Genomic DNA, 18,568 nt, shown 5'->3' with positions numbered 1-18,568 from the left:
AGTTATTCCCCAGAGCAACACTCTTTGGTTTGACTGCACTTCCTCCCAGTTGTATCTATCATATCAGCTTTGGGTAGCATGAAGAGACATAAAGGTGTTTATTAATAATTTAATATTTCATCGTGGTGTGTTATGTACAGTAGGGGCAGGTTTATTTGAAGAAATACAAAAATAAACCCCAAGGCAAGATAATATTTCTTTATGTACAGGCGAATAAAATAAAACAGATCTGTCTTAGAGACTTAGTAGGCCCACAAGGGGACAAATAAACACAAATTGCAAAAGGTTTCTCGAAGTGTTTCTTATTTGCCATAATTGCCTACACATTTTGTTGTTATACTGCAAAACCTGACAGCAGGTTTGAGTATATACATGTTTACTATACTTACTCTGTAGGAAGCTTCAGACCAAAAGAGTTATCGAAAGATGAAAGGAGAGAAAAATGAAATAAAGAGTGCTTTTCTATTCATTGGCTCAGTGGCTACTGAAGTGTGGGAGCAATTTCAATACAATATACCACTGAGGCTTGGATAAGACGTTTTGGTTGAATCCTTAAAAAAAACAGACCTACGTGTGTGTGTGTCTGTATGCGCGTGTGTGTCTCTTGGAGGAAGGGTGTTTCAAGGTTCGGACAAACGCAACATTGTCACACTCATAAAAGAGAGGGGCTCTGTCACGGAGCCTGCCAGCTAAAGGCTTAAATCACATGCCTGGAATACACAATGACACTACACCCACACACGAACACACACAATCTCCCTAAATTATGCAGAGTAAGACCATCCCTCGAAGCATCCATTCTCAACATCTGCTCCAGTTAAAATGTTGGCATGCATATTCTCAACCTAAACAGATCAAAAGAGTGAAAAATCCCAAGCAGAGTAAATACGCAACTTTAATGGTCACAATCACATCACTTAAAAGTTCCTTTTCCTGCCACACACACATATTTGTGTATGTGTGGCCAATATTGCAGTCCATGTTTCCTGAACCCTCAGGGATTTCGCTAGAGACTGGCTTTATTACTCTGATTCCATTCAGAGTAAATTCCTTTAACACCTTAAAAAGAAAAAAACAACAACAAAAAAATTATATATACATATATATATATATATATATAGAGAGAGAGAGAGAGAGAGAGAGAGAGAGAGAGAGCAGACGGTGATTTTTTTTTCTTCTAGCAACATGTATTCCTAAATGAACCATCGATATCATGGATTCACTGTCATAAGTTCAGTGAATGTCAATCAGACCTGTAGCAGATGAATGCTGTAAGAGAGGCTGCTTTTAAAAAAACTCCTAAAGCTGATGATTCCACATATATCCTTTCTTGATAGAGCAGAACTCTTTTAATAAACTGACGAGTGACAAGTCAGTATATACTGGAGCCCAGTTTTCTTGCCACTCTCTTGTCAATGCTACCCCACAAAAGGCAGAATACCGCCACCTACAGGCAGCTTTTACAGCCTTTTTTACAGAGCCACTCGTATCTTATTCACAAGAGTTATGTCTCACAGACATAACATTAAGTTTTTTTATACAAGAAATAATACACAAGTTTACATAAGTGCAGCATCTTCTGTTTGACAAAGCAGAGTTTTAAAATGTGGTCACAATGAAGACTTAAAAAGGAGAGCCTCTAAACAAGTCAGTAAGTGACTTCCAGTTTGGTGAATCTGAATCCATTTCCAGTCACTTTTAGCACAGGCTCTGTTAAGCAAAAATATTACAGTCCATTCATCCTGAACCCCGAGGAATTTTGCTACAGACTGGTTTTATTATTGATTCCACACACAGTAATTTCCTTTTACGCCTTAAGCGGAATTAGGCTTCGCTGTATATCATCCATCTCTTCTAGGGAATTCTGTTTACGAATGACAATATTCTCCACTATGTAATGTCCTTGCATGGTGATGAGGATAATAAGGAAAGTGGAGCTTTGCTGAATTCTTTATATCATTCCTCTATTCAAGCTAAACACCATCTCAGCCCCTCTCCTAGTGCACCACTATAAAATATTATTTGTGTAAACCAGCTCTACAGATGAAGACCACACATTGCAGGCAGTTAATATTGCTCCACAATGCACAGATGCAGCCAGCACCACAAAGGTGCCCTTGTGAAGAGGTGATATGTTCATCCGGTTTATTCATCTATTCATTTGTTTTTCCTACTCAGCCACACCACTGTGGCAACCACAGTGACAGATGGGCCGAGAGGCCTTGGATCGATAGAAGGGGAATTCTGTCTTTGTTTCCTGACATTTTTACCATAGACACTTTCCTGACTCAGGTTACTTACTGTCCATGCGAATGGAGTGAGGGTAGGAGGAAGGAGGAGGGAAGAAACTGATATGTTTCTGTACAGCTTCTGAAGAAACTTAATGCCTCAGGCCATCTCCCTCAACACAGGTTTCTATTGAATAATACAATAAAGCACCCATACGTTGAAGGGACCTTCCATAAACAAGGCACTGTAGAGTGTGGTGATCCCTCTTGTTTTTTTGTTGTTTAATTTTTGCCTTTAACAGTTAAGGAGAAGAACATTAATAAACAAGTGTAAGACAGCCTAATGCAGTCCAATTCATCATGAGTAGATTAGCAGGGAAACTGTCTGTGGAATGGACCAGCAATTATTTTGTCCCTCATAACAGAAAGCATTAACGGTCTTTGTGCTGACCTCTGGCCTTCAGAGTCAGTTCATAATAGAAGGAGGGCAAAGAATGTGAGACAGAACAACAGACATTTGCCTTCTTTCCTGGTAAATGATCGCAGTCATCATCCCAAACTCCATCAGGGTTGTTCCCTGCAAGCAGCGTAACCTAGACTATGATAGTTGAAGTCTCAGAGGATAAGTGGAGATAATAAGCATAACTGGTTTTAAATTGCACCTGTTTATTTTTTCTATATATAGTGCTCCAAGATTACATCTGTTCTGAATAAGAAGTAGCTGAACATAATAAATATGGAGAATAAATTTGTGCTATATTTGGGGAATATAAATTAAGGCCTTTATCAAATAGCAAAATAATTAACCCAGATAATAGAAACAACACCCATCAAAACTACATTTAGAAGGGACAGATATCAACCAAAACTGGAACAATAGTAAGAAAACAAGACATTGGTTAACTTCACTGTGACTGCCCATTAGGTGTCGTGGAATACACCACTAGCTTAAGCTGGGTTTAATCCTTGTCGACCACGACAGACCTTTAATGGGCTTACGGTCAAAGACTTTGAGAACTTATCACGTTGGAAGCTTATGTACCCTACTACTTGGCACAAAGACGTATAAAGTAGTCAAGAAAATAAGTACAATCTCCTTATCGCCAGGAATTAAAACCACTAGAATAAGTATGAAAGAAACTGTAGAATAGAATGTCATACTAAGACATACATATTAGAGATAGTTTCCTCTTCATATAAGCTGTTGTTTTAACCAACTAAATGCATTGCATACTAAATACATGGTTGTGTTTTTTGTAGGTAATTCTTTAGTAATTTAAATTGGCATTAGGAATAAGAAATAGGGGTAATGCCTGTTTTATAGTCAGATTACAATTATAGAACAATATAATATTTTAGTTTCTGGGATAAATTGCTTTCTCCTACAAGAACAGAAAACATTAAAGTGATATAAAAACAACTGCACAGAAGCTGATCTAAGAAAATAAATAAAAGTTGTTGTCACATATTTCCGGCACAACAGATTTGCGTTGATGTCATCGGCTCCGTTCTATGTAAGCACCAGAATGGCAGTTTAATCCTTCTAATGCTCACCCCTCCCTTGCATCTTTTTTTTTTATCACTGCTCCTGGGTCGCTCTGCCACTGTCTGTCCTTGCCTTTTTTTTCATTTAAAGAAACAAAAGTAAGTGGCGATGTGGGAAATGGGAGCTTTGTGCAGCTTGTGATCTAAAAACGATGGTACCACAGTGGAGAAGAATGCAATTTCTCTTACCTGTATGATGGACATGCGGTTAGTAGGTGTGTCTGTAGTGCTGGTGACTGGGCCTGTGAAGCTGGTGTGGCATCCCACGTGGCTTTGGGGCACGCTGAGGTTATTGGCAGTGGGTTTGAGGTACATGACCTCTGACCTTGGTGAGCTGAGTGGCAGGCGTGTCTGATAGTCAAAGTACATGGGAGAGGTGGCCAGGGAAGGGCTGCTTACCACATTCATCACATTCATGGCATCCCGCTCCTCCACTTCGCTTTGCACCAGCATGATGTCGTTCTTGTTGATCTTTTTCTTCTTGCCTTTACCCAGCTGTGGGTGCGAGTACTCTGCAATGCGACAATTATAAGTACGAATTTCCTTGTTCTCCCGCTTGCACTTGATTGCTATGGTCACCATGGCAGCTAGAAGCATGATAGATATGATGCTCAGAGTCACAATAAGAGGCAGTGACATGTCCCAGTTTTGATTGTCTTTCATGTGTGGAAGTCCATCTGGAGGACGCCCGTTGGAAGCCTTGACAATGAGTCTGGCAGCGGCAGTTAGAGTTGGCTTGCCGTGGTCTGATACACGAATGATCAACTCAACAATGGGACTTACATCATCCCAGAAAGGGTGAGCCGTTCGCACCTCCCCAGTTATAGGATCAATCTCAAAGAGGTGTTCTTCATTGCCATCTGAAATTTCATAGGTGAGTCTTCCACTCTCACCATAGTCATTATCTACTGCTCTCACTGTGGTAACAATGTAGCCAACTCCAACATTTCGTGGAACATGGATTTCAGCTGTGTCATTCTGGAGAAGCGGCAAAACTATGACAGGGATGTTGTCGTTGACGTCCAAGACACTAATGCGCACAGTAGCATTGCTCTCTAAGTGTGGAGATCCTGCGTCTTTAGCAAGAACTTTGAAGTCAAAATACTTTATTTGCTCATAGTTAAAAGATCTTACAGCATAGATGGCTCCGTTTGCGGCATTTACATTAACATAGGTGTTGACATCACCCCCACTCACGTTGGAGTTGATAATACTGTAGTACACAGTGCCATTCTGGCCTAGATCTGGGTCATGTGCCAGAACTGAACCTAGGTACTCCCCAGGGATGTTGTTCTCAGGAATTTGAAGTAGGTAGACTGACTTGGTGAAACGAGGAACATTATCGTTCTCATCAAGAATCTTCACCGTAAAAGATTTTGTGGAGTTTAAAGGAGGAATGCCATTGTCTTTGGCTACAATAGTAACGTTGTATTCATCCTGCACCTCTCTGTCCAGGGGCCTGTCTGTAACCACTGTGTAGAAGTTATCATAGTTCTCCTCAAGTTTAAAAGGGACATTACCCAACACCTTGCACTGGAGCTGCCCATTTCTTCCAGCGTCCTTGTCTGTGACACGGACCAGAGCAATGACAGTGCCTGGGGGTGCTGCTTCACTGATGGCCCCCTGTCTCACAGACACAAAGCCTATAGATGGCCAGTTATCATTCCTGTCAAGTACTTTAACGGTGACTTTACAGTGGCCCGGGATTGGATTGGGACCTAGATCTTTTGCCTGGACGTCAATCTCGATAACTGAGCTCTCTTCATAATCAATTTCCCCCTGAATCTTTATGACTCCTGTTCTAGAATCTATTGAGAATAGCTCACGGATTCTCTCAGGAGCATAGCCACTAAACGAATAAACTACTTGACCATTGTTTCCCTCATCAGGGTCTGTAGCATTTAAATCAATTAAGACTTTTCCAGGAGGTGAATTTTCAGGAATTTCTACAACATATGAAGATTGATCAAATACTGGACTGTTATCGTTGGAATCTATAACTTTAACATTTATCTGCATTGTACCTGATCTAGGATATTCTCCACCATCAGTGGCTGACAAAATGAGAGTGTGATGGCTTCGTTCTTCTCTGTCCAGTGGACGCTGAATGACTAATTCTGGGAATTTGGTCCCATCCCCTCGGGATTTTACCTCCAATGAAAAGAGATTGTAGTCATCGCGAGTTATTTGATACGTTTTTAGGCCATTTTCCCCTGCATCAGGGTCATGTGCACTGGTCAGAGGAAAGCGTGTCCCTGGCACTGCATTTTCAGAAATGTCGATGTCAATTTGATCAGAAGGAAAAACGGGTGAGTTGTCATTGATGTCCTGAATATCTATTTTTATCATGCATATCTCCTTGTCATTGGCAAACACCTCCATGGAGAGCTGGCACTTGGGGTTTCTCTTACACAATGTTTCCCTGTCGATGCGCTGCTTTGTGTACAGCAGTCCGCTTTGGGGGTCCACGTCGATAAGATGTGGGGCTGAGTTCTCCAACACCCTAAAGTTGGCTTTCTTACCCTGTCCTCCCGGCCCAATCTGTTCGAGTCCAAGCCTGGCATCTTTGGCAATGTTCCCAATCACTGTTCCTGGTCCCTGTTCCTCCGGGACAGAGTAATTCAAGTTTTTCAATGTCAAGGCTTGAGCCCACAACAGGAGGAAAAAGAAAATAGAAAGATGCATCTCCACTCAGTAAAAGCTGCTTAAATCTTTGCAGTGATTATTCTATCTGTGACCTGTTGATATTCTGTTCAGATTTGATACTTCTATCACGACGGGTAAAGAAAAGAGTCCAGTTCATCATGTGATGTCTTGACATTTGTCACTGTAGATTGTCTTTGCTTTGTTGCTTTCTCTCCTCAGCAAGCAATCTGTGGTACTGAATGCCTAATTTATATTCAGCTGAGCACCCAGACTCATCTTAACAATAATCGAGATCCAGACTCCAACAGAATAGTCATTGTAAGTGTTCACTCATATCACCTAAGAAAGGAAAAGGAGAAAAAAAAACATGTTATGTGAAAATCAATTAGTAAATCAAATAAAAACAAAATGAGCTACAAGCCACCCTGCCAGAGAGAAATCAGAAGAAATCAGATTCACTGCCAAGCCAAAAATGAGACACAGCTCATGTGTAATTCATCTACACAATTATGGGAGAAGATTGTTAATTGGTTAACCTTGGAAGGCGCTCAGCCCCATAAATACACATGCAGCAAGTATTCTCCTGCAGTCTATACATAACAAAATCCAAGACTCTGCAGGCAGTTTCAAATCTATATGTGGTGTGCATGCATCATTTGACCCCAGAGAGATAATGACCCATACATTTGTTGAGGGTGCTGACTGAAGTGTAACAGGGCAACTTTAATAATGCGGTAACGCCGCAGGCGTAAAACTGAGGATGGCCTATTGTAAGGGCTATTTGAAGGAGTGAATATAAAATTATCTTCTTACGCGCATTAACAAATCCGCATAATCCGGATATTTAAAATGAGCCTTGTAAAAAGTCAGAAATGAGCTGCCAACATCTCAGCACAGCCGTTTAATTCTCTCCACTGCTGCTCTCCGTTTCCTCAACTCTGCTTCTCTCTAACGCTCAACAGTCCTTGAGAGAAGCTGTTGCGTCGGGGTGTACGGGAAAAGGTTAGGGAATAACACCGGTTTGAAAATGAGCAACAGTAAGAGCTTCAGGTGGAAAATCACGAAAGCGGATAAGACACAAAGAATATATAAAAAAACACAATCTTACCACGGGAGAAACTGTTTCGCTAGTTCAAAAGGGTAACAGTAAAAAAAATCAAAACAGTCAATTCCAGTGCGATGAAGAGATTGTTTAATTTCCACTTCACTAAAGGTACCACCCGTATCCTTCTTCTCCTCCGTGAAGAAGGAAAGCCACAAGCCTCCGATGCACACGCACTCTACAGTACAGCGCAGTAGAAATAAAAAAAAAAAAAAGTGCTCCAAAGTATGACTGTAATGTCAATGAGCTGAAGACCTCTCTCCTGTCTGATTAGGATGCAGCGGCTCGCCCTCTGCCTGCAGTGAGTCACTGTTCTTCAGGATGGAAAACTGTTGTCAAAATTACTGTGTAAAAGAAAGAAGAATCCAGATGTGTGGAAAGGTAGCCGATATCCACAGTGGACATTTAAAGGGCGATCGGTGTTCTCTCCCCACGTCCGAGACAGCTCAGAGTTAGTGATTCCCGTAGTGGCATTTTGTCCTTGTGCGTCGTCCCCCCGTCAAAGTGCGCAAAGACAGACGGACAGCTGCTGTGGAAGTGGTCAGCAACAATGCCGCATTTTAGGATAAGTCTCCATGCTGCTGTCAGAGAAAATTTTGATTTTTTTTTTAAACTACTCAAGCCAAGTCATCACTTACTATTTTCAGCACGTAACACAGCCCTAAGCACAGCAAGCGCTTCCTCTCACTGACTGGACTCCGGACACCGCATGGTGCATTAAACATTGTCGCTACTCCTGTGGCAGCCAATGAATTTGAAGAGGTGGGAAGAGAAGGAGGGATTCAAAAGTCGCCGTGGGTACAGACTACAAATGATTGGTGGGTCTTAGTTCACCGGTGGCGGATCTGTCTTTTTTCAAATATCACACTTCATTGTTGTGCGGGGCTACAATAAAGGAAACGGTGCGTTGACCACGGTCACCAACGGATGTGCTGAGGCCAAGCCCAAGTGGTTTGAAATTTCAGTTAGACTGGGAGGAAGAGAAACACACCAGTTAATTCCCTTTCCCGCTAACTGAATAAATAATATCCACGTCTCCTTTTTAAAATTAGTGGCATAGTTAAAAAAAAAAAAACCTTGTCATTTAAATACAAACACACGGATGATGTTGGGTTATTTTTGTACATGCAACGACTTGCAAAAGTATTTATAGCATTTAAAGTTATCCCATTTTGTACGATCAGAAAGTTTAATATGTCTGGATTTTATGTAATAGAGCATAAAGATGTAGACTAGAGCATAGTTGTAAAGTGAAATGCAAATTCTTACTTTTTTAAGAAATCTGAAAGGTGTGGTGTGCACTTGCATTCCCACTCGCAATATACAGCAGAATGTTTTACCCCTTGGTATTAGTAAAACCACTGTGGAACAGGCTGAAAGGGTTCCATTTGTGAACAGCGGATTTTTTATTTATTTATTTTTAGTCTTGAAACATTTTCAATTTGACTTTGGTTTGAACTTTCATTTTCTTTGCTTATGGATGTGCTTTGATTTCTAAGCCATTAAGCCATTTCTCTGACTATTCATTTTAGGTAATTTTCTCCTGAATGGTTAACATCTTCAAGTGTTTTGCAGCCTCTAACAGGTTGTCCTAAAGGATTTCCTTGTATTTAGGTCCCTCCATCTTCCAATCAATTCTGATCAGTTTCCCTCTCTCTACTCCAGAAAAACATAATTTCAGCATGATATTGCCACCACCACGTGTCATGATAGTGATATATTAGTGCACAAAATGCATTGATCAGATTGAATATATTTGGGTTAAATAATGCAAATATATCATTTATGTGGGCACAATTTCATTTAAGTTGATCCTGATGTGTTTATGTGCACCAGGATTTATTCAAACAAAAGAAGCATGCATGTCTGCACAGTGCATAAAGACAAACGCAGAAGCACCTGTGTTTGTTTTGCATTTTCTGAGTGCCCAAAATGGACTTGGACCATAAAAAAGGCTAAGACTTTACTGCACTCCCTAATTAAGCTACAGGCTAAGCATATGCTAATGGTCCTCCAGTGTTACAGGATGAGAGAATGGGAGGCAATTAACATCCTTCAAAGTTTTAACCATAGCAGACCAGTTTTGCTTTCCCATTAGTTGACATAGCTGGGACATGCGCAATCAAGTCAGTTTGCCACAATCAGAAAGACATCAACAGAACAAGTGTGTTTTGAATATTGATCAGTACAAGCCATCACTTTCATTTGGATCACAATTTCATTCCTATTGTTCTGAATCCGATCTTAGATACCATATTTTTATTTCAATTGGCAGGTTATTCCAATTACATATGTCCATGCGAACATGCCTACCAACGATGTTTGTTCAGAATAGTAATGGGTCGGATGGGAATGTTTCAGCTCGTATAGAGCCGGTTCTTGGAAGTGAGTGACGGGCGCCGACTCCTCGCTAACAGCAGTTCTTCATCGGGAAGGGCTATAGACACAACAGCGCAACTATCATAAAACACAAAAGGTGAAGAGAAAGAGGGAGAAAGAGAACGAAAGGGACTGAGCTCCGTCTCCACACTTTCGCCCCTATGGCACTGCAGAGCCGGCCCGGTCCCACTCTGCTCCCTAGCCTGATATAATCTCACAACTTCCTAGTCTGTATCAGTTGTACACAATCAAATATCTCAAGGTTTTCAAGTTGATCTAGAGGATGAATCTGCGCTCTGTGCTACACTGGAATTACAAGCGCCTCTTCAGTCACAGATTTTAATGGTAAATGTAAATAACATTTCTCCAATTGAACTGATCAGAAGTCACCAAGACTGTGAATGAGGGAATTTTCCACATGTAGCTGGGAAATCACTCAAGCCTTGGTGGTAGTTCAGCAGTACCAAATGTGAGTTCAATTCTGAGAGAACACTTAGGTGAAAATTTTTTTAGTTAAAAGTAACGCTGAGATAATTAGTTTCCTCAGCTTCTTCGCTGACAAGTGCATACAGAAGGAGCTAGACGGGATAACCAAGAACAAAACTATTCTGCTTTCTCTTGGGAGATAGCCTCGGCAGCTTTAGCAGGAATTTGATTGACATGACGGTCCGCCCACTTTCGAAGTCGTACTCTGCTCAATGCAAAATGACCAGAGCAAGAGTAAAATAGGGCTGAATCTTCAGTGCAAAAAAGCCTATTTTTTCTGCCTTTGGCTGCTCAGTTCTCGCTCTCACTGCAAGCGCTCTGCTCAAGGCCCAACTTTGCTTTGATTAGAATGGCAGCCTTGTGACCGACCACATGTGAGAATATGGGATTATAGCATTATGTAAAAACAGAGAGGGGACAGACACAACAGTCAGGTGAGGACTTTCTTTCACTCAATAGGCAGTGGTGCCATAGGACAAAAAGTTAAGTTATGATGCCATCCGATCATGTTTGTTGTGCCCCCTGAATGGCTTGTGGCAAAATGTAAATATCTTATCATTTCTTTAAATAATGGCTTTCTTCTTGCCGCTCTTCCAGATTTGGGGAGTGCATGCCATCCATCCATCCATCCATCCATTTTCTGTTCACCCTTGTCCCTAATGGGGTCGGGAGGGTTGCTGGTGCCCATCTCCAGCTACGTTCCGGGCGAGAGGCGGGGTACACCCTGGACAGGTCGCCAGTCTGTCGCAGGGGGAGTGCATGCATTATTTGCAATGTTGAAAGATTTTTTTTTTTATCTGCGCTATGAATCTTTTCCATATTTTATTTTTCATTTGCAGATAATAGATTGGACAACTTTATTAGTGACTTGATTAGTAACACCTTTATTGCTTTATTTATACTGAGATTAGAGTCTTGATATTTATACTCTATTTACTAATTAGCTCAATTCTAAACGCAGCTGTTTGTGGTAAATATAACTTAAAGGTTTCCCAGTAGCAGAGACTGAATACACATGTGTCAAACTTTTCAGATTTGTATTTTTAAAAAATATATAGAAATCCATGGGTATTTTTCTTTCCATAAGTCTATCACATGAAATCATGCTAGAATACATAGAAGTTTATTTTGATGACATCTGGAAAGGTTCAAAGGGTATCAACACTTTTGCAAGGCACTGTAACTAATGACCGGCATAACACACATTTTTTTTCTGTATATAACACAAGAACACATGATAACGTCAGTAGTCTTTAGACATTTCCTGAAACTGCTGCAAAAAGAAGTGTTTATGGTGTGAGAAAGAAAGTAAAAAAAATAAGACAGTTTGAAAAAAAAGTGTTTGGAATATTGCATGGAGGGTATATTGGCAGTGTGCTCATACAGTATATAAGGCATTTTCCTACATGAACTCAAGAATGCCTGGAGAATGTATGCATGGAATTAGGTAGAGTTTCACCAAAGGTGTTGTTCACACATTCACTTCACAGCGGGATATTCTCCACTGGGGAGGCGTTCTCACAACAGAATACTCTGCAGGCTGGTGCTGTGGGGTAGCACACAGAGAGCACAACATGATGGAGAGACCTGTGCAGCAGAAAAAAAAAATTGCAGTTGTATATTTACAGCATGTTGGTAATGACAGATGCAGCGCCCCATGTCTCTGTTGTGATGAGTACTGATATCATCCCCCCATGAATTTTCAGCATGTAAAAAAAAGAAAGTCCATTCTCCTTCCAGTGTCCACTGTTTTACATCCATCCATCCATCCATTTTCTGTTCACCCTTGTCCCTAATGGGGTCGGGAGGGTTGCTGGTGCCTATCTCCAGTTACGTTCCGGGCGAGAGGCGGGGTTCACCCTGGACAGGTCGCCAGTCTGTCGCAGGGCAACACAGAGACATACAGGACAAACAACCATTCACACACACACTCACACCTAGGGAGAATTCAGAGAAACCAATTGACCTGACAGTCATGTTTGTGGACGGTGTACCCGGAGAGAACCCACGCATGCACAGGGAGAACATGCAAACTCCATGCAGAAAGACCCCGGCCGGGAATCGAACCCAGGACCTTCTTGCTGCAAGGCAACAGTGCTACCAACTGCGCCACTGTGCAGCCCACTGTTTTACATATAACACAATATCTATCCATATCAGAGTCTGAAATTACTAAAATCATACTTCAAGTGACAAAATATACAATGTGTTCTACACTGTCATAATGTATTTAAATAGAAAGCACAAGAAAACCCAATAACACATCATTGTTCAATAGCTTGTTGGACAATCTTTAGCTACCATAATTTATAGTAATCATTTCCTTTGTTTATTAGGCTGATACACTGTTATGGTAAATTTTAGTCCACCTGCCTGCACTACTATTCTGACTAATTAGGCTTAAAATGTATAAATGTATCCCCAGTGTTATGTAAGGCTCCCCTACAATATTTTAGATGGATTAAGATCTGGGCTTTTACTTGGTCAGAGGATCTGGTCTTTACTGCAATACAAGCCCAAATAATCACCCTTTGTTCTGATACCAAGTTGTATATGTTTTTAGTAATTAAGTTAATTTATGTAGGTCAAAACGAGGGAAAGCCTGCCTCATGTGTTATTTTTAGGTACTGCAACTTAGCAATCGTTTTGAAACAAAACTTTATTGAACAGCAATAGCAGTCATCCACTTTGTGATGTCCGCTTCGAGTGAAAATCTGCAGACATCTTTCGTTCATGGTTGCATTGCTGTTTTGTACTGCACGAGTAATTATGTGAGGTCGTTTCTGTACTAGATGTAGCTTCCTAATGTGCTATTTGACTGCAAAATAAGTTTTCTTTGTTGTGTAATTTAACCGCGAGTTGAGAAATTACTCAATATGGCGTCGGTAGCCTAGATCTATACACATAGATGTTCGGCAGAAACTCAGTATAAAAGTGCATTATATTCTGCACATATTTATATATTTATTGTATTTTTTGTCATGTTTTTCAGTTTCACCCTTTTGATTGTTAATAAACCTGCTGACAACGGTCTTTGGTCTTCAGAGTTTTAATAAGAGAAAAGTGTTAGCTAGCCTTTGCATCAGACATGTAGGCCTACAAGTAACGGACGCCCTTCACTTATGATAGTCTTAGGAGTTTGGATAATTTGTTTTCACCAAGCATGCCATATATTGAGGTCATCTCTTTGACCCCACTGGTTCAATATACATTGCTCAAGGACTTGCGTTTCTTTACGAACCTGATTTGTGAAGCCTTATTATTTTGATTTTCTCCTTTTAATTCTTTCAGACATGCTTTACTTTGTGCTATTTTTAATTGTATCAGGAACTACATTAATGCATTGATGTAGAATAGTTTGGTGAACTGTGATGGACAATTTCACCATATTTTTCAATAACTTAAAAAACATAGTTTTGTTAAACAAAAAACAAATAAACATAGTTTTGTGTAAACGGTGGAACAATGACATTTCATGTCTGCAGTATTTCACTTGTACATAGCCACATGCAAACCATTTTGATACAAGTGTGAAAGTCGGAGCTAATATTGGCTATGATGGTTCTTTGAATACTACAGTATGTAGAGACAAAATAAGTAATTCTACATTTGATGTGACTATTTAAGTCCAAACATATCTATTCATTAATTCAGTTATCAATCAAATGATGCTTATTGCTAGGGCTGTTGTAAAAGAATATTTTAGTAATTGAGTACTCTATAGAATATTTTTATGATTAATCAAGGAATCTCCCTCTTTCTTTCTCTCTCAGCGCCATTCCTACCGTTCGCTCCACGACGTGGCTCCGACAGCAGAAACGCTGTCGTACTCCAACCATCGTGCCACAAAATTCAACAATCCTTATTTCTCCCCAAACTCTCACAAATGCCACACAATTCAACACCATGCTGCTAGCACTTCACAACAACTCATAGGCAGAAGTAAGACCGCTGCCCACCACAAATAATGATCCGGGTGGAACATGGTGCGCTACATAATAAAACATTATTTAACGAAGCTTCGAGGCAGATACATTTTCCTCGAGGAATTTTAATAGTCGAGGTACTCGAATCATTCGAGAAATTGTTTCAGTCCTACTTATTGCTTCATTTATTACTTAAAAAATGTTTGACAAAGCTTCTAAAGGATTAGAGTATATCGAACTGGGTCTCACCTCTATTGCTGTACAGCCCTCTCCCCACCTCCCATATTTTAGGAAGGGTGTACTTTTTTGACAATGCAAGAAGCTTAATTCCTCCACGATGCTGGCTTAAGATATAGAAACATTTAACATTAATTTTGTCAGGATATATACATGTTGCCCTGCGACAGACTGGCGACCTGTCCGGGGTGTACCCCGCCTCTCGCCCGGAATGTAGCTGGAGATAGGCACCAGCAACCCTCCCGACCCCATTAGGGACAAGGGTGAACGGAAAATGGATGGATGGATGGATGGATATATACATGTTTTTAATTATAATACATTGTCAGGTATTATGTATCCTGACAATACATGTATTTTCAGGAAGGATGTATCCCTAATCAAAAATAATCATAACCATAGCTTGCACATTAGTTATTTAAAACTGATCATTTCCAGAAAAATTTGATCACTTTGCCTGTTTGAGCTTTGTCTCTTTTTGTTGCAAGATTTAACAAAGCCTTTTATTCAGGCTTTCTGTTTTGGCATGTCAGCATTGTTCAGTACAATCATCTATAAACATGGGTCTCAACCTCTTTGACTTTCATGTTGACCTTTCCCTCTGACAGCAGCGAATGACAACAGTGTCAGATTTGTTCAGTCAGATGGCGACCAAAGCTCATTATCAAACAGCAGGTTTGATGTACTAATGTCAAGATGTTGATAACTGATGAAGGTAAATGTCACATCACTGTCTCTATCTGTGCTATGAGCGTGTGTCTATGTGCTGCACATTTTGCTTATTCATGTCTTTGCCCTTGGTTCCAAAATTAAGGAGTTCGAAATGAACAAGTAAAACATTACAAAATGTGTGGATAATTTAAAAAAAATTATTCATTCTCCTTTTAAATAAAGTTGAATTAGCCATTGTCCTCAGGACCACATTGTTACCAGCACCATTTTCCATAATTTGCCCAAGTAACACACTAGCATTTTTTTTTCTTTTTCACTATGAAATGCACTGAGCCAAAACAATGCCTGGAAAATCACCTGCTTTGATGAAATGTCACCAGTGCTTCCAGAGATAAAGCCAGCCATTAGCAGCTTTCTTCATTAGCCCAATTAAATGGCCCTCAGGAAATGCACTGACAGAAAGTGTATTTGGAATGGGCTGCTGGTGAACAGCTGCATTAAAACCCTATTTCGTAAATTAAATTTCAATCTAATGGCAATGGCCTTTCTTCAGGTGGTAATAAGAGAGAGGAGGCCTATTCCTGCCTGCACTATTTAACCTATTTCTAGATTTCCCTTCCCCATTTTTTGGCATCCAGATTTCTTTCTTTCACACAGCTTAAAAATATCCAACTCTTCCACTAGATAGAAATTTGAGCCAACAGAATGAAGACTAGGTGTGATTTTTTTCCCCCTTTACTACTTCTTTAAAGGAAAGAAAATTGAAATGAGAGCAGACTTTTACACATGGAGAAATTTTCCTGCAACACACTTTTGCCTCTTTCATAGTGACTTTTTTTCTTGACAGTGGTTGGCTTCACATGTTCATTTTTTATCATGTTCCCATCAGAATCTGTCCTCTGTTTTCTTCTCAGTGTTCAATTCTTTGCTGTGTTTTATTGAGAGAATATGTGACACAGTGTGCACCTAACAGTACTTCTTCTGGTATTAGATGAATCAGCATATTAGAAGGCTGTGCTAAGAACATTTCTTAAGATAGCACATTGTTGGAGTAAATTACCAAAATGCTGCATTTTAGTTTTAAAGTTTAAGGCTGTTCCACACTGAAAAGGTCAGAAGGACAAAGTTTGAATGGACAGAGAATGCACAAATATGTGCAATTTTCATTCAGTTTAGTTCCCTTTCATACAACGCTTTTGAAACTTCATGCAAAACATCATGTAGTCATAACAGCTGTTCACCTGAGGCAGTATCAAAAGAGGCTGCCCACTAAGAGCAGCAATACGTGGCACCAAGCTACCCAGAATGTAGTTCTGTGCATCTGAGATTCAGCAGTATAGATAATCACATAATGATGATCACATAATAAAGTAATGTAAATAGGCCATAACGTCAGTTTTGAAAAAGTAATTAAGCAATAAATCAATTAATCAAAAAACTTGAATACTCTTCTCCATATTCAGTAGAAAAACCTTTATTTGCATTACAGCAAACAAACCCTTCTTAAAATTGCTGACCAGCTTTTTGCATATTTTCACTGCAATTTGGAGGATTTATTTTTGGCAATGAGTTCCTACCCTTGAGGTTGGAAGGCCTCCATCACATTGCTCTAATCTTTAGCATCCTCCGCAAATTTTTCAACAGATTCATGTTGAGACTCCGGCTGAGTGTAAAACAGTAATGTCACTTTTATTAAATAAGAAACATATTGGGGAATCTAATAAATCTATAAGGAGGTATGCATTACAATATGTCTGGAAATCATGCATCAACCTCATATCTTTGTTTTCCTTTCTATATTTGGTCTGCTGTGTAGTCTGCTTGCATTCTAACTGTAAGTGAACAGTTAGAATGCCTCTTACAAGTAGGATAACTAAGTGGTGCGGAAAACAGATTCACTTGTTTCAAATGAACCAGTTGGCCTTTTTGGACAGGCGTGAAAGCAGATCAAACTGTTTTGGTGCAAAAGCACCTTACAATAACCCCAATTTCAACAATATGTAATTTCAAAGTAGAGCTGAGTTCCTAACTTTTACTCTTTCATAATCTGTTTTCTATATTTCACTGAATTGCTCTGCCATGAAAGCGTATTGCTCCAAGTCCATGGATTGAAACTACTACTCCCCACGATGCTATTTGTGATTTATTGTGCTAAAAACAGGGGGAATTACAACTTGCATATTTGAACATTCATATTATACAACTTTCAATGTACCAAAGTGCAAAATTAGCATAATATGCCTGTCGCAGCCTTTCGTTCCAAAAAGCCAAAAATAAAACTCCAATAAAGGCTGTGGGTGGTAACAGGTGGTTTGGGATTTGTACGCACTTTGACTTGATTCATTTATTGTTAAAGTAGAAATAAAGGTCTTGTAACTTAGTTGAAATGAAAAATAATCTCAATTTAATGTTTGAAGGTATAAACAATTGTAAACAAGTGTAAATAAGTGTTCAAGTGGTCAAAAAATCATTCTACCAAAACCTCCCGTCCACACCAGACATCCACCAAACAATCCACCCAGCACCCGGTGTGTTCTTAATTACTCAAATTGGTGGGAGGGTCTAACAATTAACAACGTAAACTAAACAATTCCAAATATAAAAATTAATTACAAATTTTGATTCTAAATTAACTTAAATATATTCCAACTACCCAAAGAACAAAACAAAATTGGTAGAAATTATAAATTACAAAACTTTTACATAAATGGCCACGACAATGCCACTGCAAACGTCAAAGAATATATTACCACAACTTGGTGACTGCACTTGTTTTAATCTGTTTAGAACTTAAGTTTTTGATATTTCTTTATCAAAGTACCAATACAATTCCTCAAGGATATCGAACTGGAAATAATGTACCAATGTTTAATCAGATAAGAGTTTAAGTGTAATAATTCCATGGTAACCACAACATCTAAATAGTTGCTGCTTGTGTTTATGTATATTTTTGAGTGAAATGTAAGTATAACTGATAGTTTTGTTCCTGTTTCTTACAGCATGGGTCATGCCAAAAGTCAAATGTGAGAACCATTAGCTTTATTTTCTTTTGTGACGCCTAATGCAAAACTGACTTACATTTGATCCAACTTTTTTTATACTGATGCCGCTGGAATCGTTAATCTCACTCCAAGCTCCCCACTAAAGCTGGTACTACCAAAATACATACTAAAGCATACACTGTGTGAGTTGTCTTCGTTCACGTTCCCTGAGTCACAGCTTACTTTTCACTATGTGATGGTACACAGTTAAACTTTTTGGTACGTGCTGCTACTTGATGAAGTGAAGACTGACACTCTTCACTCCAGTAAATTGCTTGTTAGGAGGAAAGTAGCAGTCTGCAGACT

The 18,568-nt window shown here is 39.6% G+C and overlaps 1 protein-coding gene across 3 annotated transcripts in view; it reads right to left on the bottom strand.

Moving 5' to 3' along the window:
* The window catches only part of pcdh17 (protocadherin 17), a 62,403-nt gene extending 54,165 nt beyond the window's left edge, over positions 1–8,238 (bottom strand). For 2 of the 3 annotated variants that reach the window (XM_028015261.1, XM_028015262.1), the window contains exons 1-2: positions 7,528–8,237; positions 3,963–6,758 (exon numbers count right to left, since the gene is read on the bottom strand). In XM_028015261.1, the coding sequence (XP_027871062.1) occupies positions 3,963–6,458 (2,496 nt within the window). In that variant the 5' untranslated portion in view covers positions 6,459–6,758; positions 7,528–8,237. Of the gene's footprint in view, positions 1–3,962; positions 6,759–7,527 lie in introns of all 3 variants that reach the window. The other variant, XM_028015264.1, reaches the window with a different exon arrangement.
* Positions 8,239–18,568: the final 10,330 nt, after the last annotated feature.

Source organism: Xiphophorus couchianus, chromosome 4, assembly GCF_001444195.1.
Source record: "Xiphophorus couchianus chromosome 4, X_couchianus-1.0, whole genome shotgun sequence".
Classification (NCBI taxonomy): domain Eukaryota; kingdom Metazoa; phylum Chordata; class Actinopteri; order Cyprinodontiformes; family Poeciliidae; genus Xiphophorus; species Xiphophorus couchianus.
Note: the sequence above shows the minus strand (reverse complement) of the source record. Positions and strands in the feature narration are given on the sequence as shown.